The 27,838-nt window shown below is 41.7% G+C and overlaps 1 protein-coding gene across 1 annotated transcript; it reads left to right on the forward strand.

The window, feature by feature from the left end:
- The first annotated feature begins 3,762 nt into the window (after positions 1 to 3,762).
- Positions 3,763 to 21,762, forward strand: c13h10orf53 (chromosome 13 C10orf53 homolog). Its single transcript, XM_072582898.1, has 3 exons — positions 3,763 to 3,918; positions 10,678 to 10,797; positions 21,457 to 21,762. The coding sequence occupies exons 1-3, from the start codon at positions 3,825 to 3,827 to the stop codon at positions 21,519 to 21,521; spliced, it is 279 nt and encodes a 92-aa protein (XP_072438999.1). The 5' UTR covers positions 3,763 to 3,824; the 3' UTR covers positions 21,522 to 21,762.
- The last annotated feature ends 6,076 nt before the right edge of the window (positions 21,763 to 27,838 follow it).

Below are 27,838 nucleotides of genomic sequence, written 5' to 3' on the forward strand. Positions count from 1 at the left end.
CTTTGTGAAAGACTGTGACAGCTACCTCATCCCATTATTATATTCTGATGACCCTTATTGCCTCTTCCAGCTAGCAGGTTACTTCAAGTCAAAACAGTTAAATTGTTCAATAAATTTGATAAATTATTTTGCAGTAAACTGATTGATGAACTGAGGAATTACAGCCAAGCATTTTAATATTTCGAGAGGATAACACAACTTTTTCTGCTCAATATCATCTTGCATGCATCCTGTTCAGACCTTATAACTTTTTTCAACTCACATATGCCTTAAAAGACCATTTTAAACAAATGGGTGGAAACAGATTGTGGTGTAAATAGTACAGGAAGCCTACTGACCCTCAAATGATCTGGACAACAAAACACTTTGAAACCATGTTAACATTGCCACAGAAGCTAAAATTATGAATATGAAAAATCTAAATTTGAAACAAGGAAAGCTGTTTCCAGTCATAGAGTCATAGAGATGTGCAGCACAGAAACAAGCCCTTCAGTCCAACTCGTCTATGCCAGGCAGGTATCCCAACACAATCTAGTCCCACCTGCCAACACCTGGACCATATCCCTCAAAAATCTTCCTATTCATATACCCATTGAGATGCCTTTTAAATGTTGCAATTGTACTAGCCTCCACCACTTCCTCTGGCAGCTCATTCCATACACATACCAACCTCTGAGTGAAAACGTTGTCCCTTAGGTCTCTTTTATATCTTTTCCCTCTCACCCTAGACCTATGCCCTCTAGTTCTGGACTCCCAAACCCCAGGGAAAAGACTCTGTTTATTTATCCTATCCATGCCCCTCATAATTTTGTCAATATCTATAAGGTCACCCCTTAGCCTCCGACGCTCCAGGGAAAACAGCCCTAGCCTATTCAACCTTTCCCTATAACTCAAATCCTCCATTCCTGGCAACATCCTTGTAAATTGTTTCTGAACCCTTTCAAGTTTCACAACATCTTTCCAACAATGGCCTAACCAATGTCCTGTACAGCCACAACATGACCTCCCAACTCTTGTACTCAATACTCTAACCAATAAAGGAAAGCATACCAAATGCCTTCTTCACAATCCTATCTACCTGCGACTCCACTTTCAAGGAGCTATGAACCTGCACTCCAAGGTCTCTTTGTTCAGCAACACTCCCTAGGACCTTACCATTAAGTTTATAAGTCCTGCTAAGATTTGCTTTCCCAAAATGCAGCAATTTGCATTTATCCAGCAATTATGTATTTTCAGAATGGTTTTTGTTAACTCTGACAGAGGGTTACTGACCTGAAACATTGGTCTAGACTCTTTTAGTGTCATGGAAACACAACTACTCATCCAAAACAGCACGAGGAACCCAGAGCCTCAAGTCCCAACACCATTTCTGACCATATCCTTAATGAGAGGTAGGAATTTCTAGCTTCAATAAGGTCTGTGGAACTGTCAATTTGTCAGTTAATCAAATAAATCTGATCAATATAACCCCCTACCCATTAAATTTTGGATTTGTTTTAAAATGTGAGCTGAAAGAATCAGTTCCAATAGATGTTTGTTGACATATTCCTAAGTGCTATAACAAAGACATCATTACTGCTTGACTGATTCCACAACCTTTCATTATAACGGGGGTGGGAGTTTGGCTGTAAAGTAACAATTGTTTTACAGTTACAGGAGCTTATTAGAGTTGACTTTGATGTGGGGCTATGAATATAAATGTAATTTACAAGGGATTGTATATAGGAGATTTACATTTATCGAATGAAGGGCTAAGAGTAGATGCTTTGCAGAGCTAACAATGTGGGAGCTGAAAGAGAAAACATTGATTAAATTCTCGTGATAATTAGATATGATTGCCAATAGTTGAGTGTAGCACGACTCTCCTGAATAACGTCAGAGAGCTGTTGGAACAGAATGGTTTGGTCAGAGGTTTCTAAGGCTGTAAACAAGATGAGAAGGGGATCGAGAATAGTTTACTTCTGACTGTCATCAGTTATGACTGTGATCAGAGCCCTTTCAGTACTGTGACCAGGCTAGAAGCCTACATAAAGAGATTCAGACATGGAGTTCCAGAAAAGGCAGGGTAGACTGAAAAAAAGGGCAACATGTTCAAAGACTTTGGAGAAGGAAAGGAGGTTTCAGAGCAGGCAGGAAATTGGAAGGAGGGAAGGGATGGAGTTTTGATTTGATTTATTGTAGTCACGTGTGTCTAAATACAGTTAATTTTTTTTTACAAGCAGTACAGACAGATCATAGCAATCAAGGACATACAGATCATAGCATGTATAACGACAGATCCAAGTGACAGAGAGATAATACTAGAGACAGCAGGTTAACATTATCAGCTAACAGAGGAACCAGGAAGGGAAGTTGGGTGGCTATTAATATGAACAACTTCTGTATACCACCAAAAGCTAGAGAAACTACAATATGTCCCTCAATAACACTGTTGGAATATGGTCTCCTTCCTATCGGAAAGATGTTGTGAAACTTGAAAGGGTTCAAAAAGATTTACAAGGATGTTGCCAGGGTTGGAGGATTTGAGCTATAGAGAGAGGCTGAACAGGCTGGGGCTGTTTTCCCAGGAGCGTCGGAGGCTGAGGGGTGACCTTATAGAGGTTTACAAAATTATGAGGGGCATGGATAGGGTAAATAGGCAAAGTCTTTTCCCTGGGGTCAGGGAGTTCAGAACTAGAGGGCATAGGTTTAGGTTGAGATCGAAAAGATATCAAAGAGACCTACAGGGCAACTTTTTCATACAGAGGGTAGTACATGTATGGAATGAGCTGCCAGAGGAGGTGGTGGAGGTTGGTACAATTGCAACATTTAAGAGGCATTTGGATGGGTATATGAATAGGAAGGGTTTGGAGGGATATGGGCCGGATGCTGGCAGCTGAGACTAGATTGGGTTGGGATATCTGGTCGGCATGGGCGGGTTGGACCGAAGGGTCTGTTTCCATGCTGTACATCTCTATGACTCTATAATAAACTGAGCACCATAAACTACTCTAAGCCACAAAGGAATCATTAATGTGAAACAAGAGCCATTAATGCCTTTTATGCAGCTATCGAGGTGCTGGAACACACCAACTTTTAGAGTTTTACATTGTTGGACGCCAACACGAAAGAAATTACTTTACATCATTGACTGAGTTTCAACAACCGCCGGCATATAACCTGAAAAAAAAACACTGACAAAACATTAAAAAGTTACACCAACTCTGAAAATCTGCAAATCTGAAACGAAAGAGGATTAGAGGCAAAATTCCACGGATGCTAGAAACCCGGAACAAAACCAGGAACTGATGGGGAAACTGAGCAGATCTCATAAGTGTGTCGGATGAGAGAGACAGGCAACATTTCCAGTCCAATCTGAACCATCCAGAAACATTTATTGTATTTTTCTCTCTCCCCAGAGGCCACCAGACCTGCTGAGCTTCCCCAGGATTTCTGTTGTTTCTTTTTAAAGAAAGGGGACCTTTGTTTCTTGTCTGATGCACATCAGCTTTTTTTTTGCATAATGCATTGTTTGACAGTAACCCAATCACACTAACTGGGAAAGTATGCACGGTCACAGCCGAAAGGGAAGCAAAACAAGTCAGCCCCGACTAAAACTTAAACCTTTAGACAGCACCGAAGGAGAACAGAAAGATGTGTCACAGAGAAATCTGGAAAAGTTAGCGACTGTTCTTTTATCGAGTTCAGAAGGGACCCACGGAAGTTTTTAAAAAATCACTCAATGCTTCCTCCAATAATGATTTCACTTCCTTAGCAACGTTTTGTATTGTTGTCAGGTTGGGTGGGGGTGGGTGGTGCTGCATTTGGACACACTGAGAGCTGGAATGCCACAGGCAGCGCTAGTGACAATTCGTTACGGGCCGTATGAATCCTGTGGAGTGGTGGATCACAGGACCAGCCGCCTGCAGGGCTTACAAGGTAAGCGAGGGCCGCAAGCTCACCTCTGCCAGATGAAGGGCTTTTGCCCGAAACGTCGACTCTCCTGCCCCTCGGATGCTGCCTGACCCCTTGCTGTGCTTTTCCAGCACCACACTGATCTAGACTAAAGCTGCCAGCTTGCCTCTACCTGCAGCGCTATTCACTCTGAAAGAATGGCAACCCGATGAGGGGAATTATTTGTAAACCTCCATTGGACCAAAAAAAAAATCCAAAATAAATTCTCTCTCCCCAGTTGTATATCTGCCTGAAATGATTGGGGAAGTGGAGAAACGATGGTAGTTCCACATGAAGTCTTTACAACTAGAGTACTAGGAGAAAGTGAGGACTGCAGATGCTGGGTATCAGATAAGGGCTTATGCCTGAAACGTCGATTCTCCTGGTCCTCGGATACTGACTGACTAATAACTGGAGTGACCCTATGAAGTTCTGGTCACGACTCGAAACTTAACTGTGTTTCTCTCTCCACCGATGCTGGGTTTGTCCAACAATTTCTGTCTCTGTCACAGTCCCACTGTCTAGCCATGCCATTTAGCACAGGCACAGAGCCAGGGAGTGTGTTATGGGTGTCAGCAGTCTTCAGCCAACACAGGGGTATAGCCTTCATTCAGGGGGTTCCAGCCCAGCAAGTCAAGGGCAGCCTTTGCCACCAGACCAGAGGCTTGGCCATAGACAGTCCAGTAGGATGCTCTCAACATAATGTTGGGCTGCACACCACTCGCTTTGACTCGATTTGCGTTGCCAGCTGTTTTTCTGATTTTTCAAGAAGCAAGCTATCTCAAGTCATTGTTTATTTTGAAGTCAAGTTACAGTTGAGCTGGCGCCAGGGGACCTGTGTATAAATGGAGGTTCAGGTAGCTGAATGGTCTGGAGATGAGAGACCACTTGTTTTTCTTCTTTGTTTCTTTGTGTGTATGTGCAGTAACTCAGTAAAAAAAGACACCATTGTGCAAAAGCTTTATTCCATACCTCCCACCACCAGGAAAACACCTATGTGGCCAGTGAACCATTAACAAGCAAAGCTGGATAAGGACAATGCTTAACTGAAGAACATGAAGGGGAAGGGAGAGACCAGTTATCAATGACAAAGCTTTCTTGTCTGCCAATGACTATGCTATTGACTCCGAGTTGGCTGAACAGCTTATGAATGTGAATGCTTGAGGGAGATTGAATCTCCAAAAAAGGGAAGGACCTGTTTTCCCTCTGCAGTAAAAAAAATATCTCAAGTCTAAAGAAAGCAGTTTATTTCCCCTCATCACTTGCAACAAGCTGTGACTTTAAATTAATAAGTCAGAAATTTTTCTAAGTTGCAAACCAGTCACCCTGTGCCTGCTACAAACAGATAAAACTTCCTGCAGAAGGAAGATCAAGAAACAGCATTCTGATCAGAAGAAAAATTACCCGAGCAAACCCTGTGAACAGAGACTGGGAACTGTCTTCCCAATCTTTCACTCCACCCATTTTTGTGTCTTTGTGTGTGTGTATAGAGGGGAGTCCTATAAATGTTGGAGTTTTTATTAGTATAGTTATATGTCAATGGTTCATCATTGTTTCTGTTGGAATCAATGTATTTGCAATGAATCGTACTTTTAGTTAAGTATAGAAATCTAGTCTGCATTTTTTTTTAGATTAGATTAGATTACTTACAGTGTGGAAACAGGCCCTTCGGCCCAACAAGTCCACACTGCCCCGCTGAAGCGTAACCCACCCATACCCCTACATCGACATCTACCCCTTACCTAACACTACGGGCAATTTAGCATGACCAATTCACCTGACCTGCACATCTTTGGACTGTGGGAGGAAACCGGAGCACCCAGAGGAAACCCACGCAGACATGGGGAGAACGTGCAAACTCCACTCCAGTCTTGAGTTGGCACTCCAACCTGATCTTACATAGCAGAATGCTAAATTTCTGTTACACTGTTGGGTAACAGCTCAGAAAGCATGCATATTCGCTCATCCCTTACTTTTTTTTGTGACTGGTTGGATCCTGTATCTCTCAAAATTATAAGTTTGTGTCCTTCTCCCGCTGTTCTTTGAGTAAACTTTATCCAAAAAGGTGAATAGGAAGGGGGGGGGGGGATGTCTCAGATACAGTCACATAGATGGGTTAACTCCAGGAAGGGTGAGAGAGATCAGCACCTAGGACAGGAGTCTTTTGTGGATATACACATTTCAAACAGGTATGCTGTTTTGGAAAATGTAGGGGGTGATAGATTCTCAGGGGAACGTAGCACAAACAGCCAAGTTTCTGGTATTGAGACTGGCTCTAATGCAATGAGGGGTACGTCGGCTTCCAAGAGATCAATTATGTTCGGGGATTCTCTAGTCCAAGGTATAGACAGACGTTTCTGTGGCCAGCAGTGAAAAATCAGAATGGTGTGTTGCTTCCCTGGTGCCAGGATCAAGGATGTCTCAGAGAGAGTGCAGAATGTTCTCACGGGGGAGAGGGGCCAGCAAGAGGTCATTGTCCACATTGGAACCAATGATATAGGAAGGGAAAAGGGTTGAGATTCTGAAAGGAGATGACAGAGAGTTAGGCACAAACTTAAAAAGGAGGTCCTCGAGAGCAGTAATATCTGGATTATCCCAGTGCTATGAGCTATTGAGGGCAGGAATAGGAGGATAGAGCAGATGAATGCATGGCTGAGGAGCTGGTGTATGGAAGAAGGATTACATTTTTGGATCATTGGAATCTCTTTCGGTGTAGAAGTGATCTGTACAAAAAGGACGGATTGCACCTAAATTGGAAGGGAACTAATATACCGGCAGGGAAATTTGCTAGAACTGCTTGGGAGGATTTAAACTAGTAAGGTGGGTGGGGATGATGAGGAAAGAGGTCAATCTGAGACTGGTACAGTTGAGAACAGAAGCGAGTCAAACAGTCAGGGCAGGCAGGGACAAGGTAGGACTAATAAATTAAACTGCATTTATTTCAATGCAGGGGGCCTAACAGGGAAGGCAGATGAACTCAGGGCATGGTTAGGAACATGGGACTGGGATATCATAGCAATTACAGAAACATGGCTCAGGGATGGGCAGGACTGGCAGCTTAATGTTCCAGGATACAAATGCCAGAGGAAGGAGAGAAAGGAAGGCAAGAGAGAAGGGGGAGTGGCATTTTTGATAAGTGATAGCATTACAGCTGTGCTGAGGGAGGATATTCCTGGAAATACATCCAGAGAAGTTATTTGGGTTGAACTGAGAAATAAGAAAGGGATGATCACCTTATTGGGATTGTATTATAGACCCCCCAGTCGTCAAAAGGAAATTGAGAAACAAACTTGTAAGGAGATCTCAGCTATCTGTAAGAATAATAGGGTGATTATGGTAGGGGATTTTAACTTTCCTAACATAGATTAGGACTGCCATAGTGTTAAGGGTTTAGATGGAGAGGAATTGGTTAAGTGTTTACAAGAAAATTTTCTGATTCAGTATGTGGATGTATCTATGAGAGAAGGTGCAAAACTTGACCTACTCTTGGGAAATAAGGCAGGGCAGGTGACTGATGTGTCAGTGGAGGAGCACTTTGGGGCCAGTGACCATAATTCTATTAGATTTGAAATAGTGATGGAAAAGGATAGACCAGATCTAAAAGTTGAAGTTCAAAATTGGAGAAAGGCCTATTTTGACGGTATTAGGCAAGAACTTTCAAAAGCTGATTGGGGGCAGATGTTCACAGGCTGGAAAATGGGAAGCCTTCAGAAATGAGAATCCAGGGAAAGTATATTCCTGTTAGGGTGAAAGGAAAGGCTGGTAGGTATAGGGAATACTGGATGACTAAAGAAATTGAGGGTTTGGTTAAGAAAAAGAAGGAAGCATATGTCAGGTATAGGCAGGATAGATCGAGTGAATCCTTAGAAGACTATAAAGGCAGTAGGAGTATACTTAAGAGGGAAATCAGGAGGGCAAAAAGGGGACATGAGATAGCTTTGGCAAATAGAATTAAGGAGAATCCAAAGGGTTTTTACAAATACGTTAAGGACAAAAGGGTAACTAGGGAGAAAAATAGGGCCCCTCAAAGATCAGCAAGGCGGCCTTTGTGTGGAGCTGCAGAAAATGGGGGAGATACTAAATGAGTATTTTGCAACAGTATTTAGTGTGGAAAAGGATATGGAAGATATAGACTGTCGGGAGATAGATGGTGACACCTTGCAAAATGTCCAAATTCAGAGGAGGAAGTGCTGGATGTCTTGAAACGCAAAAAGGTGGATAAATCCCCAGGACCTGATCAGGTGTACCCTAGAACTCTGTGGGAAGCTAGAGAAGTGATTGCTGGGCCTCTTGCTGAGATATTTGTATCATCGATAGTCACAGGTGAGGTGCCTGAAGACTGGAGGTTGGCAAACGTGCTGCCACTGTATAAGAAGGATGGTAAGGCCAAGCCAGGGAACTATAGACCAGTGAGCCTGACCTTGGTGGTGTGCAAGCTGTTGGAGGGAATCCTGAGGGACAGGATGTACATGTATTTAGAAAGGCAAGGACTGATTAGGGATAGTCAACATGGCTTTGTGCATGGGAAATCATGTCTCATAAACTTGATTGAGATTTTTTGAGGAAGTAACAAAGAGGCTTGATGAGGGCAGAGCAGTAGATGTGATCTATATGGATTTCAGTAAGGTGTTCAACAAGGTTCCCCATGGGAGATTGATTAGCAAGGTTAGATCTCACAGATTTCAGGAAGAACTAGCCATTTGGACAGAGAACTGGCTCAAAGGTAGAAAACAGAGAGTGGTGGTGGAGGGTAGTTTTTCAGACTGGAGGCCTGAGACCAGTGGAGTGCCACAAGGATCGGTGCTGGGTCCTGTACTTTTTGTCATTTACATAAATGATTTGGATGCGAGCATAAGAGGTACAGTTAGTAAGTTTGCAGATGACACCAAAATTGGAGGTGTAGTGGACAGCGAAGAGGGTTACCTCAGATTACAACAGGATCTTGATCAGATGGGCTAATGGGCTGAGAAGTGGCAGATGGAGTTTAATTCAGATAAATGCGAGGTGCTGCATTTTGGGAAAGCAAATCTTAGCAGGACGTATACACTTAATGATAAGGTCCTAGGGAGTGTTGCTGAAGAAAGAGACCTTGGAGTGCAGGTTCATAGCTCCTTGAAAGTGGAGTCGCAGATAGATAGGATAATGAAGAAGGCATTTGGTATGCTTTCGTCCATTGGTTAGAGTATTGGGTATACGAGTTGGGAGGTCATGTTGCGGCTGTACAGGACATTGGTTAGGCCACAGTTGGAATATTGCGTGCAATTCTGTGTGAAACTTGAAAGGGTTCAGAAAAGATTTACAAGGATGTTGCCAGGGTTTGAGGATTTGAGCTATAGGGAGAGGGCAAACAGACTGGGGCTGTTTTCCCTGGAGCATCGGAGGCTGAGGGGTGACACTATAGAGGTTTATAAAATTATGAGGGGCATGAATAGGGTAAATAGACAAAGTCTAGAACTAGTGGGCATAGTTTTAGGGTGAGAGTGGAAAGAGATAAAAGAGACCTAAGGGGACAACTTTTTCACACAGAGGCTAGTACGTGTATGGAATGAGCTGCCAGAGGAAGTGGTGGAGGTTGGTACAGTTGCAACATTTAAGAGGCATTTGGATGAATAGGAGGGTTTGGAGGGATATGGGCCGGGTGCTGGCAGGTGGGACTAGATTAGGGTGGGATATCTGGTTGGCATGGACGGGTTGGACCGAAGGGTCTGTTTCCATGCCATACATCTCTCTGACTATGACTCTATATGTTGCTGTTGACTTGTGGCCTTGAGTCTGAATTGAAGTTTTCAAATTTTGCTGCTCATGAATCTCATGAAGGCATGGAGTTTTGAAGAATGAAAAGTGATCTCATTGAACCATATAGGACTCTAAAGGGGCTTGACAGGGTCAATGCTGAAAAGATGTTTCTCCTTGTGGGAGAGTCTAGGACCATAGGACATAGTTTCAGAATAAATGGGCACAAATTTAAGACTGAGATGAAGACGAATTTCTTCTGGCAGATGGTTCAGTGTCATTGGAGCTCCTTGCATCAGAGAGCTGTGAGGGGAGAGTCCTTGTGTATACTTAAGGCTGACATAGATAGATTTTGATCTGTGAGGTTATTAATGGCAGGAAAATGGATGTGAGGAATGCCATACCAGCTATGATCCCCTTGAATGGCAGAGGAAGCTTGAGGGCTTTGTAAGGGGATCAAGTGTTATGGGGAGAAGGCAGGAGAATGGGATTGAGAAACATATCAGCCACGATTGAATGGTGAAGCATATTCACTTGGACGAATAACCTAATTCCTCTGTTATATCTTATTGTCTTATGGGCATATGCTGAAAACGTCAATTCTCCAGCTCCTCGGATGCTGCCTGACCTGCTGTGCTTTTCCAGCATCACACTCTTCGACTCTGATCCCCAGCGTCTGCAATCCTCACTTTCTCCTTATGGGTCAAATGGCCCATATTCTATTTCTGTTGGTGTTACGGCATAGGGAGGTGTTGGATAAAAATAGTTCTTGGTCTAATTAAGGCTTAAGTATTTCTTCCCTTCCACAGTATTCAGAGATTAGCAGCCATTTGCTTTATTTCTTTTTAAAGTTCACAGCACGCTGAGTCAACGTTACACAATTGCAGTGAATTCTCTTTTATCTCTTTTTTATTAAGGTTTTTAAATGAACCATTTCAGGTGCTTTATCGTGAATGTTCTCAAATTGCTAAATAAGTAAACAACATTTGGGAAGTTTTTTCTATTTTGAAGCAATGCTGGAGGCCAATGGACATCATTGCATTCTCGAACAATTCCTTGACTGGAACATGGTGGAGATTATCGTGAAAGGAGAGTCTGTCTTCACATGCAAAATAACAGATCTTGATTTTGGTAAGCACTTCTCAAAATGATTGTACACATAACACTACAGTGAGAGCAAAAAGCAAGTAAAATTGCTTAACATTTTCCAATGTCAAAAAGTTAACTATGAATTCTGGATTAGATGGTCATTCAACAGCTGAATCTCAATTATGGAAACAGTGGGCCACTGAATAAAGGATAATTTATAATCATTACATTCTGAGCATAAACATGGTTGTTATGTGCTGCACAATTTGTCAATGTTAGGCCTGAAGGCCTCCTAAGGTTCTCTTCAGATTAACTTTGTCAAGATTTATGACAATAACTTCTGTCTTCACTTGTGCAGCTTTATGCTGCTGCTAATTGGCTTAATTTTAAGACAATAGATAAATAGACAATAGACAATAGATGCAGGAGTAGGCCATTCTGCCCTTCGAGCCTGCACCGCCATTCAATATGATCATGGCTGATCATTCCTAATCAGTATCCTGTTCCAGCCTTATCTCCATACCCCTTGACTCCACTATCTTTAAGAGCTCTATCCAATTCTTTCTTAAATGAATCCAGAGACTGGGCCTCCACTGCCCTCTGGGGCAGAGCATTCCACACAGCCACCACTCTCTGGGTGAAGTAGTTTCTCCTCATTTCTGTCCTAAATGGTCTACCCCGTATTTTTAAGTTGTGTCCTCTGGTTCGGCACTCCCCCATCAACGGAAATATGTTCCCTCCTGCCAGAGTGTCCAGTCCTTTCATAATCCTATACGTTTCAATCAAATCCCCTCTCAGTCTTCTAAACTCAAGGCTATACAAGCCCAGTCGCTTCAGTCTTTCCGTGTAAGGCAATCCTGCCATTCCAGGAATTGACCTCGTGAACCTACGCTGCACTCCCTCAATAGCCAGAATGTCTTTCCTCAAATTTGGAGACCAGAACTGTACACAGTACTCCAGGTGTGGTCTCACCAGGGCCCTGTACAGCTGCAGAAGCACCTCTTTGCTTCTATACTCAATCCCTCTTGTTATGAAGGCCAGCATGCTATTAGCCTTCTTCACGACCTGCTGTACCTGCATGCTTGCCTTCATTGACTGGTGGACAAGAACACCCAGATCTCTCTGAACAGCCCCTTTACCTAATTTGATACCATTGAGGTAGTAATCTGCCTTCCTGTTCTTGCCACCAAAGTGGATAACCAGGCATTTATCCACATTAAACTGCATCTGCCATGCATCTGCCCACTCACCTAACTTGTCCAGGTCACCCTGTAATCCCCTAACATCCTCATCACATTTCACCCTACCACCTAGCTTTGTGTCATCAGCAAATTTGCTAATGTTATTGCTGATACCTTCTTCTATATCATTTACATATATTGTAAAAAGCTGCGGTCCCAGCACGGATCCCTGCGGTACCCCACTGGTCACTGCCTGCCATTTCGAAATGGAGCCGTTAATCACTACCCTTTGTTTCCTATTAGCCAACCAATTCTCTATCCAATCTAGTACTTTGCCCCCAATCCCGTGCGCCCTAATTTTACTCACTAACCTCTTGTGTGGGACTTTATCAAAAGCTTTCTGAAAGTCCAGGTATACTACATCCACTGGATCTCCCTCGTCCATCTTCCGAATTACATCCTCAAAAAATTCAAGAAGATTAGTCAAGCATGATTTCCCCTTCATAAATCCATGCTGACTCTGACCTATCCTGTTACTATTATCCAGATGTGCCATAATTTCATCCTTTATAATAGACTCCAGCATCTTTCCCACCACTGAGGTCAGACTAACTGGTCTATAATTTCCTGCTTTCTCCCGCCCACCCTTCTTAAAAAGTGGCACAACATTAGCCGCCCTCCAATCCTCAGGAACCGATCCCGATTCTATTAAACTCTGGAAAATAATCACCAGCGCATCCACGATTTCCCGAGCCACCTCCTTCAGTACCCTGGGATGCAGGCCATCAGGTCCCGGAGACTTATCAACCTTCAGACCTAACAGTCTCTCCAACACCAAATCCTGGCAAATAGAAATTCCCTTAAGTTCAGGTGCTTCAGCCACTGTTACCTCAGGGAGATTGCTTGTGTCTTCCCCAGTGAACACAGATCTGAAGTACCCATTTAATTCCTCTGCCATTTCTTCGTTCCCAGTAATATATTCCCCTGCTTCTGTCTTCAAGGGCCCAATTTTTGTCCTAACCATTTTTTTGCCTTGGACATACCTAAAAAAGCTTTTACTATCCTCCTTTATATTCTTGGCCAGTTTACCTTCGTACCTCATTTTTTCTCTGCGTATTTCCTTCTTACTAATCCTCTGTTGTTCTTTAAAAGCTTCCCAGTCCTCCGTTTTCCCGCTTATCTTCGCTAAGTTATACTTTTTCTCTTTTAACCTTATATGTTTCTTTACTTCCCTCGTCAGCCACGGCCGCCCATGTCTCCTCCTGGGATCTTTCTTCCTTTTAGGAATGAACTGATCCTGCATCTTCTGCATTATACACAGAAATATCCGCCATTGTTCCTCCACGGTCTTCCCTGTTAAGGTATTGAACCATTGAACTTTGGCCAGTTGCTCCCTCATAGCTCCATATTTCCCTTTATTCAACTGAAATATTGTCACTTCAGATTGTACCCACTCCCTCTCAAATTGCAGATTGAAGCTTAACTCAGATATTTGATTGTTAGACATAGTCATAAGGCTTTTTTATTTGTGCAATATTGGTGTACCATTTTAACAATGAATCACAGCATTGATATGGTGTAGAAGGAGGCCATTGAAGCATTGTGCTTGCTCCAGCTCTCCACATAAGATACGCACTTAGTTCCATCCTCCTGCCTGCTTCCTGTAATTATTTCTATTATTCCATTTCATATAACCATCTAATTCCCTTTATGAATACCTTAATTGAACCTACCTCCACTACACTCTCAGGCAGTGCATTAATTACTCTTACTTTGGATTGTTCATTATCATTTTCTTATGCATTCCTCAACCTGATTATATTGTGATCACTATTCCCCCAAATGTTTTCCCAGTGACACTTGATCAACTTGACTTGCCTGATTTCCAAGAACTAGGTGTGGCAGTGCTTCCTTTCTTGTTGGATGTGAGTCATACTGCTACAGAAATTTCTCCTGAACACAATCTCGGAAAGCTAACTGCCATGTCCTGTACAGATACTATGACCACATCTGTACAAATCCCACCTTCCCAGAATCAGTTCCAGGAACCTAAAGCTTCCCAGTCTGCACCAAGTCACAGATCCACCTGTCTTATCTGCCAGTTTCAACACTTGTATGTATCACTAGGAGTAATCAATACATTATTACTTTTGAGATCCTGTTTGTCAATTTTCTACCAAAGTTCCTAAATTCTGACTACAGGACCACATCATTATTTTTCTTTTTTATGTCATTTGTTTCCATGTGGACCATGATTTCTGGTTGTTCAACTTTACTCTGCAGCAGTGACATCCTGGATCCTGGCACCAGGGACTCAACACACCACCCTGCACTTACATCTACAGCCGCAGCAACATTGGTCTGTTCCCTTAACTATTTATTTACCTATCAATATTGCACTTCTACATATCCCATCTTTCTCTCTCTCTCTCTCCTTTCCCCCCACCCCTGAATTTGGTCATGTAACCAAGATACACATGATGCCACAGACTTGGTCTTGGCTGCAATCCTCAGATAAGTCATCACTTTTAGGAGTATTCAGGACTGACTACTGACTAGTAGTCATGCCTAGCAAGGGTCCTGTATTACCTGACTGGCGGTATCCATTCCCTCTGTCCCTACATACTCTTGAGCTGTGGGGTGACCACATTTATAAAGTGCTATCCACATAGCTCTAGCCTCATGGACACATCGCAGTGACACCAGGAACCACTCAAGCTCTGGAACCAGGAGCTCAAGCTGCTGTAATTGATGGTGCTTCCTACAGAAATCCAAACACAGGAAACACCCTGTAGTGCTCACATTGTGCAGGACGAGCTGTCTCGAGATTGGAGCAGCTACACCATTCCATTGTTTAATAATTACATACAACCTTGTCATACTGTTATACAACCTTGCCAATACAAATGCACCTTACAAACACCTGTGCAACAATAAATACACTTTAAAAGGAAATTTGCTTTCTTATCAAATAAAAGAACTGTGGATGCTGTAAATCAGAAACAAACACAGAAGTTGCTGAAAAAGCTCAGCAGGTCTGACAGCATGTGTGCAGAGAAATCAAAGTTAATGTTTCAGGTCTGCAAACCCTTCCTCACAAGTTGACTTCTTTTCATTTGACTTTTGCCGTCATTTCACAACTTGACTTCTTTTCATTTGACTTTTGCCATCGTTTCCTCCTGCAACTATTGACTTGCATTTCAATAAGTCAAACTTCAAGCTTTAAGAAACATGATATCTTTATTTACTGGGCAGTGTCTTGGCAGGAATGTTGTAATTAATAGCAATAAACCAAAATCATTTTCAGCCAAATAAGATTTTAGCTAAATCCTGAAGTGCCTTTCCCTCATCAGTAAAGCAGCAATTATGCAAATGAACATGATAAGACCAGAGGCGACTGTGCCTTGCTGCTTTAACATCTCGTCATTGTAATTGAACCAAACCTTTCAAACAGCTCCCTCTGATCAGGCACTGGTGTCTTTTGAATATGGGCACAGTGATGGTAATTTGATGCTGCAGTTCCTCTGCTGTATTTGAAGGGACCATTAGAATGCAACAAAACTAATTCAAACTGCTCACTTTTCAATTCACGGGATAACATGAAATGACAAAGCATTTGAGCATATTCCTGAAAATTTAACGATTCCTGAAGAAAGGCTCATACCCGAAACGTCGATTCTCCTGCTCCTTGGATGCTGCCTGACCTGCTGCGCTTTTCCAGCAACACATTTTCAGATTTGAGCATATTTGTCTGATATACCTTTCCAACCATCTCATGACATTTTTCTATTAATCCAATATCAGTATTTCAGTTTAATTAACATTACACACAAGTGGAATGTATTCTGCTTGTATGAAGAAATAGTTTTGTTCCATTTTACCAACACTTTAGCCTAGGTATAAGTTCAGAGGGTGATTTATTTTAAGCGAATAGGTGAAATTTGACATTTTCTCTCATCCCCCTTCTTCCTGAATCAAATGTTTACACATTCTCCAACAATTGCTTGACCTCTGATCAGCAGCCTATAGATATGATGTGCTATATGGATACTACAAAAAAATCATATTTTAATGCAATAATCTTGGCTATAGGAACATTTAATAATAAATGCTCCACATTTCACAATCGTATTCATTATCATATGTTCATAACACTTTGGTTCAGTTCAGATTAATTGGAATCCTCCATTGTAAACAGATGGAACAGTAATGACTGGAGATAATGAGGAAATGGGCAACTTTGGCCTTCAGAGTGAGAGGTTTTGAGTACAGGAGCAGGGATATCTTGCTGAAAGTGTACAGGGTTTCAGCGAGACCACCTCTTGAGCATTGTGAACGGTTGGGATCTCGTTATCTCATGGAGGGAGTGCAATTAGCAGCTCTCTTGGTTGCCATTATTGACACTAGCTTCATATTATTAATTCAAATTTAAATTTCACCAGTTGCTGTGTTGGAACTTGAACCCATATCCTCAAAGTTGTCAGACTTGGCCTTTGGATTCTCTAGTCCAGTGATAATATCACTACACCACTGAAGAGAGCATTTACTTATATGATTTGGCTAATGAGTTGCAATAAACCCAGCAGAGACCAATTCTTGGGAGCAAACCTGTTCTGTCCCTGGCCTGTGTGCCACAATTCTACACTGAGTCCCAACACAAGGCTCAACATCACTTCAGTTTGACTTTTGGGTGCTCATTTTATGTTGAGGATTTAATCAAGAGAGAATCTGAGAGAATCATTGCTTTTGATGATTATTGAATGGAATCAATACCAGTAAAGGCACTCACTAACCCCCCCAGTGACTGTCAATTCAACAACATGTGTTGATTCAGCTCTCTTAGAGAGTCAGATACAGTCCCTTAAAAAACATTGAAACCTCTCATTGACCTGGACAGAAGTATTGAACAAATTAATATAAATGGAAGAGACAAAATGTACAGCAATGAAATTGGACGGACTGATAATGTGGTCCAAGTGCATATGGCAACAGTAACATTCTGGGGTGTTGTGTCTCACAGTCCGAATGGAAGACTCCTTCAAGCTTTGTACTGGTCTCTGGAGCGTGGAGAACCCAATTAAGAGACAAGATCAAGTAACGTTATCAGTAATGTGCATATATGTTGCAGGTTGGACGAAATGACAGCCGTTTCCCATAACACCTGAGGAATGTAAAATCTTAATGAGACAGTGAGCTGTCCTGGTCATTGATATGGTTCCCAGGTCTGGTTTCCAACGTTCACCTGGATTTCTGATTTTTGTCACAAACTGTGCATGGTGAGGGCAGTCAGACAGATAAAACTTCAAGATGCCAACAGTAAGCTTGTCTCAAGCAAAACTTGATCGAATAAAGCAAGCAGTAGCTGGGTAACAAACAAATGACCATTGTAAATGAAGGAAGATGGAAAATATTAATGTGAACAAAGGAGCCTCCTTTTTAAATGATTCAATGTCGCACTTAGCTCATGGGGTTTAACCCTGTGGCACCTCTACTAGCAAAATTTGCTTTAATAAGTGCCAGCAACACTGGACAGCAGCAGACCTTCTTTGTGATGAAGAACCTGGCGATCTATTGTGGCGGTGGAGTGGGGCAAGGAAGGGAATTGAAATTCCACCTACCAAGAGCTGTTGGCCAGACAGATGTTGGCAGCTCAATCGATCGACATTGCCTTTGAGGCAGGGCTGGCTGCTGCCAATAGATACCCACCTGAGGTGTTGCCATAACCAGGTCACAGGGGATTGTTGGTGGAAGGGGATGTTTGGCAGCAAGGGCAGTGAGTCTCTCAGTGACCATTACCCCTCGTCCAGAGCCCAACTACCCAATGCCGGGTTCCTCAATTCTTCATGGTGTGTTTGAACAAGCTCCCCCGTCCAACCCTGAAGCCAAAGAGCAACATGCATGCTAGTTTCTTTCTGGATATTAATTCTCCAATTCAGGACCTCAATTAATAGTCAGTGTGGAGGCTATCCATAGGTTTTCAAGCCCCTGAACTTTATCAAGGTTGTGACTGGAAGTGGTCATCTCCCACCCATCTGATTAAATAATCCCACTCATTATGAGGAATGGCAGTAAGTTCTACCCCCTGAGTGTCATTCAGATATTACAGGGTATGACCTTGTAACCATATTTTTTGGTTCTGCCACAAGCTCAGGCTACACAATGAAGGACAGCAGTATTGGAACAATGCTGATACACGTTGATTCATAGTTCACTTACGGATGGAGTAGATCTTGCCAGCGCACGATACATATCACAGCAGTACTTGATGCACAAAAACGTGATGACCAATCTTTGCAAGTTGTTACTTGATTTCAAATCTGATGTGTAATGTATCTGGATTGAAAATCATGTGGATTCTGAACACAAAAATATTAAAATTGCAGCACAAGTACCAGCTCACTGCCTCACAGCGCCAGAGACCCGGGTTCAATTCCCGCCTCAGGCGACTCTCTGTGTGGAGTTTGTACATTCTCCCCGTGTCTGCGTGGGTTTCCTCCGGGTGCTCCGGTTTCCTCCCACACTCCAAAGATGTACAGGTCAGGTGAATTGGCCATGCTAAAATTGCCCGTAGTGTTAGGTAAGGGGTAGATGTAGGGGTATGGGTGGGTTGCGCTTCGGCGGGGCGGTATGGACTTGTTGGGCCGAAGGGCCTGTTTCCACACTGTAAGTAATCTAATCTAATCTAAAAATCTAATCCTGTTTGCATGAGACACAGTTTTCTTCTTCCAGGTTTTCCAATCACTTGCGTAATGCTACTGCCTGGAAAGCTTCATTGTCAAATTTTTTGCAAATGTTTCAACTCAAGTTCATTCCCAATTTTCTGTCAAGGAAGGAATTGTGCAGTTAAGAGAATCCCATCTGAGTTACTGTCACTCTAATCCACCCTAATACAGTTGGTTTCAGATATGTCGATTCCTAACTGGCTTTGACTAAGGACATGCCACAGTGAAGTTACTGTCCTTAGAGGAAGATGACTGAACATAGCCTGTTTCTAGATCAAACAATTTCTAAGAACTGGAAGTTAATCCCAGGAGCTCAGATTGTTTTGGCTGCAGATTTCAGCTCAGCCCATTATTTATGATGTTCTTTTCCAGTAAAGTCTGGCTACCTCAAATAATTCTTTTTGCATTAAAAAAGGTTGAATCAGTACTGTGAACTGTACAGTAAAATTAAATGTAGCATAGGAAAATAGCGCAAAAATAAAAAATAGCTGACTTCACAACTTTGAATTAAGAGTGGACTTTATTTTTGAATGTGCAAATGCACTCATGCACTCACTAGTCTTCCAAATTACTAACCATTTACTGATTCTGTAACTACTGTATTAATCAGGCTGTACCAGATGGTTGAGGGAAAAAAAATCACTAAACATAGGGAAATGATTGTGTAAGTTTGGATGCAAATTATGCTACATTTGCAATGGTTCAGATGTGATTCGGTCTGGCCTGTATTTTTTGAGGAACCAAATGCATGACCCCTTGTTTTTGTTTTATTGCCGAGCTGTTGTCTATGGTGTTGGTTTAGTGTCAGAGGGAAACAACATTTGAAGGCTTATATCTTAAAGCACTGTGGGTGCTGTCAGTAGTCCAACTGGATTACAGTGGTTTAAGAAGGCATCTCACCATCACTTTCTCCAGGTGAACAAGTAGTGATGGGTAATAAATGCTGACCAAGCCAGTGATGCCTACATACCATGAACAATTACCAAACAAACTCCCAAATGGGGCAAGTGTTCACTGTCCGACATTATCTCCAGAACTAGCTCATGGCTGACAAGGATTAGCCCCAGAAGATGGGTGAGGCAAATCCAGAACCCCAGACAGATCCTCAACAGTGGTAAAATGCTCTATTAGAGGTCCTGGGATATAAATCTCAGCATTTGGCTGTCAATTCTTTTCCCTAACCATGTGAAGTGGTACCTTCCTCAGACAGGGCACCTGGAAGGAAGTGAGTGTCCCTTAGCCCTCTCTCACCTCACCAATGTATCCATAGCTGGAGTGAGGTTTCCTCTGCACATACTGACAATTCTTCTGGACCTAGCTCTGTGGGTACTATGACATCAGACAGAACCTGGACAGACGTCTCACCCTCTATTTCAGTCTGTGTATAATCACTGGCACCTCTGCCAGCTGGCTTCCTACATATTCCTGCCTTTTTTCTTATGTAACTAAAGGCTGAGTCCAGAAATTCCTCTCTACCGTTCTCCAGCATTCCTTCAAGTATCAGAGATATCAGCCCTATCTTCCTCCACTGGCTATGTGCCTGTGTCAGTGTCACCAGAATGTCACTCTCTAGACAAATGATTTCCCACCAAGGTGAATATCTCTGCACAGCTGGATTGTACGAAGAAACATCTTAACAACTCAGCTTCTGAGGGTTCTCCAAGGTGCTGGAAGATGTGTGCTTGGGGAACAAAGGTATTCTCCTCTTAGGGTTAGAATGGGTTTTGCTTTGAAGAACGTCAAGATTTATTAGTGTCACATTCTGCCATTGCTGTGTGTAGGTGTTGCTGCTTCATGTGCAGCTGGGAGTAGCAGCCTGAAGGTGGCTGAATAAGCGCAACATCCCCTTCAGCACAGGCACAGTCACCACCTTCTCCTGGCAGCACCGCAGCTCCTTTCGCGAATGGGGTTAGGATCCTGATGTCATCTCCCTCACCATTTGTGCATGTTTGCCCCCATTATTCTTGTTCATCTCCTGCAAATAGGGAGAAGCGTGGAGGCACTGGGGGACTTACCTACCATTCACAATTACAGATTCCGATGATAGTCCCCCGAGCTGTCAATCCCTATGTCTGCCTCCAGGCTGAGAAGAAACTGCTATGGGGCATTTAAATGGTTAAAGCTGCTGAGTGAATGTTGCTGCCCTCATTCCGTCAAAGAGTTACATTACCTGAGAGAAATTCAAGCATTATATCATTTGTGTGGCTGAGATACCTCTGAGTTGTTGAGAGCTAAGCCATCTTTTCAGCTTTTGTCCTTGACCCATGCATCCTTTTACTGAAAATCCAGCCCAGGTTCTGATGCAACGTCACAGACCTGATGGAGCCTGACCAGCTGCGTCTTCTGCAGCATTTCTTGTTTTTATTTCGATCTCCAGCACAGATATGAGACACACCACCAATGTCATCAAGTAATGCAGCACCCACACCAATAATGATCCTCACACATTTAGACCTTGTGCAGCTTCTAACGGAACATCTTCCTGTGTGACAGCCCTCAGTCAGTAATGGGCTGAGAACTGTGTAATTATGTGAGACAGCCCTCCCTGCTCTGAACTGAAGGAATTCCAAGTTCCTGATGCTGGATTCCATAATGGAAGCCTCCATCTTCTGTTTCTCTCCACGGATGATGTCTGACTTGTTGAGTATTACTGACATTTTCGATTTTAAATTTCAGATTTCTACCATCTTCAATGCTTGAGTTTGTTGAAGATTATTTAAGGCAGCTTTTTAGTGTGTGAAAGGTTCTAAATGTACTTTTTGAGTTTGTAATTTTTTTTTCTGGTTTTATGTTTTTAGGAGGTGATGGGAAATTGGACCCAATTTGCAAGGCGGCAGTGAAAGCAGTGAACGATGCTTATTGACCAACATTGAAATTGTACTGTCATTTATATCCTCACTCCTGAAACATGTTGCTGCTAAGTTGTTTCATTGCTTTGTCTCAATTTCTGACTTCTGCAGATAATGTGGATAGTCCTCCAGGGATTTACGGGATCTAGCAGTGTTCTACAGCTGAGCCCAATTCAATAGTTCTGCATTTATTGTTTAGAAGTCTTAGCAGAATTAAATAAAACCAATTCATGCATACACTGTTGTCACATTATTCTTCTACCTCCTCCGTGAAATCCCATCTGTGTACCTAAGCTGGCTGCATTCACAAATAAATACAAAGGCATCAACTCTTTTTCGTATTAACAAACCTTGCATTTATATGGCACCTTTAATGAAGTTAAAGATCTCATTGCACCTCACAGTAGCATTTTCAAATAGGATTTGACACCAATTCACATAAGGATAAATTACGGCAGATAACCTTGGTCAAAGTTAAGTTTTAAGGAATATCTTGTAGGAGGACAGAGAGACAGAAATATAAAATAAAAACAGAAAGTACTAGAGAAACTCCACAGGTCTGCTAGCATTTGTAGAGAGAGGGAAATTCCTGAAGTAGTGGTAATGTCACTGGACTGGTAATCCAGAACTCTGGGATTCAGTGGGGGTGGCAGTTCTGGGGACAATGGGCTCAAAACCCTCCAACACAGATGATGAAATCTGAATTCCACAAAACCTGGAATTAAAAGCACAACCATTGCAGACTATCATTGAAATCCATCTGTTTCATAAATGTCCCTTAGGGCAGGAAATCGGCCAGCCTTACCTGGTCTAGCCCTACATGTGACTCCAGACCATCAGTAATGAGTAAGCGCCCTCTGAAGCTCCTCAGTCGAAAGAAATCTAGGGATGGGTAACAAATACCAATCTTGCAGTGAAAAAGTATCCCAAATAAGAATAAAAGAACTCCAATGACTCTTCTTCACAACCTAGAGAGAGAGAGAGAGAGACACTACTGTTTTAATGAGAGAATTCCAAATTTTAGAACCAGCCACCTTGGATTATACAGTGGCATGAGAAAAATGAAGGAAATTTCAATGAAATGGAAAGCATAACTGTTGCAGTAATGCAAAGTGTTCCTAACTTTCTGTTGGGAAGACATTCTTTCAGTTCAAAAACTTTGAAAGGCTAGGGACATGGTGTGTATCAGGTGTAGATCTGAAACCTCCTGTGGCTACCTGTATTATTAAACATCTGCATAGAGAGTGAGATAATCTGCTTCTACTGCAGGGAAAGGAAGGAGCTGAAGCATTGCAGTTCATAAACAAACAGAATCCCACTAAGTTCCTTCTGTACTGCGATGGAGTTTGAAGGAGGCATATGTTGCCAAGTTGCTCATTGTGTGACAAGACCTGGTTCATTGAGTGGCTGAGTTTCAGCCTCAGTCGAATAAATTATTGAAAATTAATCAGAGAACTCAAAACTTGAAGGGGTGAGAATATAAAAGTTTTCAATGTTTACAAAATGCCAGTCATTATGAGAATTGCATTTTAAATACAAAATACAGAAGGAGGTGAAAACACTAGAATACAATTAAATACATCCGATATCTCTTTCACCCTATCAATTATTCTGCTGAGTAGTTCTACTTTGAAGAGTGACTTCTCACAATAATTCAGATTATTTATTTGTTTGTTCTTCCTGGTTATGATGGGATAAGCTTGAAGGGCAGAATGGACACTCCTGTTTCTATGTTCCTTTGAGTTACACAGAATATGTAAAACAATTTTGGAATATACTTGTTCTTCTCTGGAATTACCAGATATTCATTCGTTGTAATCTACTAATGGAAGTAGCAGATGTTAATCTGAGCAGTGATTACATTGGAGACTTAACTTGGCTCAGGATCTGTGGTACCATAAGTTCAAGCAGTGCAGATGGTCATGAACCCACCCTGAACGGCCTTCATCGATTTCCCTTGTCACTGATACCCACTTCTGCTACTTTGATTTTATAGAATCAGTCATTCCAACATCAAGAATAAACCACTGAAATTAAATTGACACAGCCCCTGAGAATACAGCAGAAATTCAAATGTCAATACATGGAACTAGATATCAGGGCCAACTATGCAGGTAAGCTACAATAAGGTCTAACACACTGGCAGGAACTTAAGTGCACGTGCCTATAACTAATATGGATATTGGATTTTGCAGATGGCAGTCTATTGGAAAGCTTTGTGACACACACAAGGGGCTAGACAAACTTGCAAACAAGTAAGGATGATTTGTAAAGGTGGCTTAGTGGTTAGGACTGTTTCCTCACAATGCCAGAGACCTAGGTTCAATTCCACCCTCAGGCAACTGTCTGTGTGAAGTTTGCACATTCTCCCTGCATCTGTGTGGGATTCCTCTAGGTGGATCGGCCATTCTAAATTGCTCAGTGTTCAGGGATTTGTAAGCTAGGTAGATTAGCCATGGAATATGGTAGGGGGTGGATCTGAGTGGAATGCTCTTCAGAGAGTTGGTGTGGACTCGATGGCCTAATGGCCTGTTTCCATACTGTAGAGATTCTATGATTCTGTCTGCTATAATATTGAGACATCACAGAAATGATTATGAATTGACATGAAAACGTTTGCATTGTTCCATCAGCTGTTAAGAGGTGTTGTGTACCTTACTGTTCTACTGATTATTATTCCTACATTTGAAAAACATTAAATGTTCTAATATAGTAATTTATATAAACAATTTGGATGTGAACATAGGAGGTATATTTAGTAAGTTTGCAGATGACACCAAAATGGGTGGTGTAGTGGACAGTGAAGAAAAGGTTATCTCAGAGTACAATGGGATGTTAATCAGATGGGCCAATGGGCTGAGGACTGGCAGATAGAGTTTCATTTAGATAAATGTGAGTTGCTGCATTTTGGAAAGACAAATCAAGGTAGGACTTATACACTTAATGGGAAGGTCCTGGGGAGTGTTGCTGAACAAAGAGACCTTGGAGTGCACGTTCATGGTTCCTTAAAAGTGGAATCGCAGGTAGATAGGATAGTGATGAAGGCGTTTGGTATGCTTTCCTTTATTGGACAGAACATTGAGTATAGGAGTTGGGAGGTCATGTTGCGGCTGTACAGGACATTGGTTAGGCCACTTTTGGAATATTGTGTGCAATTCTGATCTCCCTTCTATTGGAAGGATGTTGTGAAACTTGAAAGGGTTCAGAAAAGATTTACAAGCATGTTGCCAGGGTTGGAGGATTTGAGCAACAGGGAGAGGCTGAACAGGCTGGGACTGTTTTCCCTGGAGCATCAGATGCTGAAGGGTGGCCTTATAGAGATATATAAAATCATGAGGGGCATAGATAGGGTAAGTAGACAAGGTCTTTTCCCTGGGGTGGGAGAGTCCAGAACTAGAGGGCATCGGCGTAGAGTGAGAGGGAAAAAGTTTAAAAGGGACCTAATGGGCGACACTTTCACGCAGAGGGTGATGCGTGTATGGAATGAGCTGCCTGAGGAAGTGGTGGAGAAAGGCACAGTTACAACATTTAAAAGGTATCTGGATGGGTATATGAATAGGAAAGGTTTACAGGGATATGGGCCAAGTGCTGGCAAATGGAATTGATTAGGTTAGGATATCTGGTTGGTATGGACGAGTTGGACTAAAGGATCTGTTTCTGTGCTGTATATCTCTATGACTCCATAACAGTAGCGCAAAATCCTTTACTGAGTTGTCAATATTAGATAATATCAACTCAATATTATTCCCTTGTGTGAAGGTAAATTCTTTGTATTTTTAGTCACTAATTGAAATTTGTGCTAATCTCATACATTTTTCAGAATCAAAATTGTAATTTCAAGGTTGAATAATGAACAAGTCACAAATTTATCTCTCCTATAACTTACAAAAAAAGTAGAGTATATCCACAGAAGCACGCCAGTTCCCTCTGCTAGTTGTGAAATTTGAGATTCAAAGTTCCATTGAATTAATATTCTATAGTTACTAGGTTAATGTAGATGTCAAAGCAAAACTTGAGAGTTCATTTTCATCTCTTTTATCACTTACATGGCATGTGAGCACTGCATTTGTGTCAATATCAAATTTCCCTCCAGAAACTGTGGACAGCACAGTGGCTCAGTACTGCCTCAGCACCAGGCTCTCTGGTTCAATTCCAGTATGTGGGGAGTATGCACATTATTCACGTGTCCGTGTGGAAATTGCACATTCTCCCTGTGTCTGCGTGGGTTTCTATTGGTACTCTGGTTTCCTCTCACAGTCCAAATATATACAGGTTAAGTGAAATGGTCATGCCAAATTTTCCAATGATGTACAGGTAAGATGGGTTAGTCATGGTAAATGTGGATTTACGGAGTTATGGTGGGGGTTGATTCTGGGTGGGATGCCCTTTGATGCACTGGTGCAGATTCAATGGGCTGAATGGCCTCTTTCTGCACTGTAGGGATTCTATGATTTTAAGCTGAATGTGTATAGTGGTTTTCCACAGGGATCTGTGTTAGGGCCTCAATATTCATTAATGACTTGGATAATGGCATTAAAAAGTCAAATATCCAAATTTGCTAATGATGCAAAACTGGGCAGCATGGTGGACAGTGTTGGCAGTATAAAATTACAACAGGATATTGATAAATAAGGTGAGTGGGCAAAGCTATGGGACATGTATTTTAATATAAACAAGTGTGAAAATATCAATCTTTGACTGATAAAGGATAGGCAGGGTATTCTTTTTGAACGGACAAAGTTAAATATAGTGGCTGTCCAACAAAATTTGGGGTTTCAGGTGGATAGCCCTTTAAAATGCCACAAAAAGGTGCAGAAAATAGTCAAGAAAGTTAATGGAATGCTCACCTTCATTTCTAAAGGGCTGGAGTATAGAGATGTAAACATTATAGCCTACTTAGACCCTCAGAGTACTAAGAGCAGATCTGGGCACTACAACTTTGGAAGGATGCTTTGGCCCTGGAGGGAGTTCAATGTAGATTTACAAAGATGATACCTGGATTTCAGGGGTTAAGTTATGAGGAGATATTAGACAAATTAGGCCTTTATTCTGTGGAATATAGAAGGTAAAGGTTGATCTAATCAAGATCTTCAGGATATTAATAGGGAAAGACTGGGTAGATAAAGATAAAGCATTTCCATTGGTTGAAGATTCCAGAATGAGGGGGTTTTGTCTAGGAATTAGGGCCAGGCCATTCAGGAGAAATGTTAGATAGCACTTCTGCACACAAAGAGTAATGGAGGTTTGGAACTCTTTTCCTCAACTGGCAGTCCATGCTAATTAAATTGTTAAATTTAAATCTAAGACAATTTTTTATTAAGCAAAAGTATCAATGGGTATGTGTCTAAGGTGGAGTTAGGCCACAGATCAGCCAGGATCTTATTGAATGGTGAAGCAGGCTTGAGAGGCTGAATGGCCTAATCTAGTTCCTATGTCCCTACATGTGGCCATTTGCAAAGGGAAACACACTTCCAAAACCTGGCCAAAAAATTAGACTGATATTCAAGTTTATCTTTGTCTTGGGTTCAAGGACCAATAGACGATTAAAGTTAATCATACTTCTTCAGCATCACTTTATGTTATACTTTAATAACCACAATCAATCTTAAATGCTCAACATTAAAGATTAACAAATATACAGTCAGTATGTCAAACTCCATGGCAGCAAGTAATATTTTTCTTCAAATTCACAAAGGTTTTGATGAACACAACTTATTCTTAAAAATTCAAACAACTATTGTGTCTTCAATTTCAACTATCCTCAGATATTAGCATTCAGAACACTGGTGCATAACCTCTTTCTTTCCCCTAGGTGATTGGAATATAGAATAACTTTTCCACTGATATAGTGTATTGTTTTTCTACAAGAAGGGCAAAGAGGTAACAGATTTATTCATTAAATTATCCATTCTCTTTCATGGCTCTTTTCAACAAAAAAATGGATCTTGAATATTTAATCTTCATCCGTTTAATTGCAACATGATATATTTAATACATGGAGAATGACAGATGGTTAGGAGTTTATTACAAGGTTGTTGCATGCTTTTGGGGATATATAATGACATTAAAAAGGGCAACAAAACTAGAATAGTTTACTCTCATTTGAATCAGTGTTTATTGCATCAGTTGAACTTGCAGCTTTTGTTTTTATGCAAGTAAATGCGATATTTCTCTCCCCTCATACCTTAATTTTTAATGTCAGTGTTTATGATAATTTTTTTTTGGCTCATGTCACACAGCAAGGAAAGGTATTTATTATTGACTAGGATAATGATAGGTTTTAACTGAATTAATAGAAAGTGTTGCACTAAAATTATTATTCTCGGTTTTA

Source organism: Chiloscyllium punctatum, chromosome 13 (genome assembly GCF_047496795.1).
Source record: "Chiloscyllium punctatum isolate Juve2018m chromosome 13, sChiPun1.3, whole genome shotgun sequence".
NCBI lineage: Eukaryota > Metazoa > Chordata > Chondrichthyes > Orectolobiformes > Hemiscylliidae > Chiloscyllium > Chiloscyllium punctatum.

Bases quoted from the DNA above. Each gene is read 5' to 3' on its own strand.
- c13h10orf53 (XM_072582898.1), top strand. From the start codon at position 3,825: ATGCCACAGGCAGCGCTAGTGACAATTCGTTACGGGCCGTATGAATCC. The intron at 3,919-10,677 runs GTAAGCGAGGGC...TCTATTTTGAAG, and splicing joins CCGCCTGCAGGGCTTACAAG to CAATGCTGGAGGCCAATGGA. The intron at 10,798-21,456 runs GTAAGCACTTCT...TTATGTTTTTAG, and splicing joins AATAACAGATCTTGATTTTG to GAGGTGATGGGAAATTGGAC.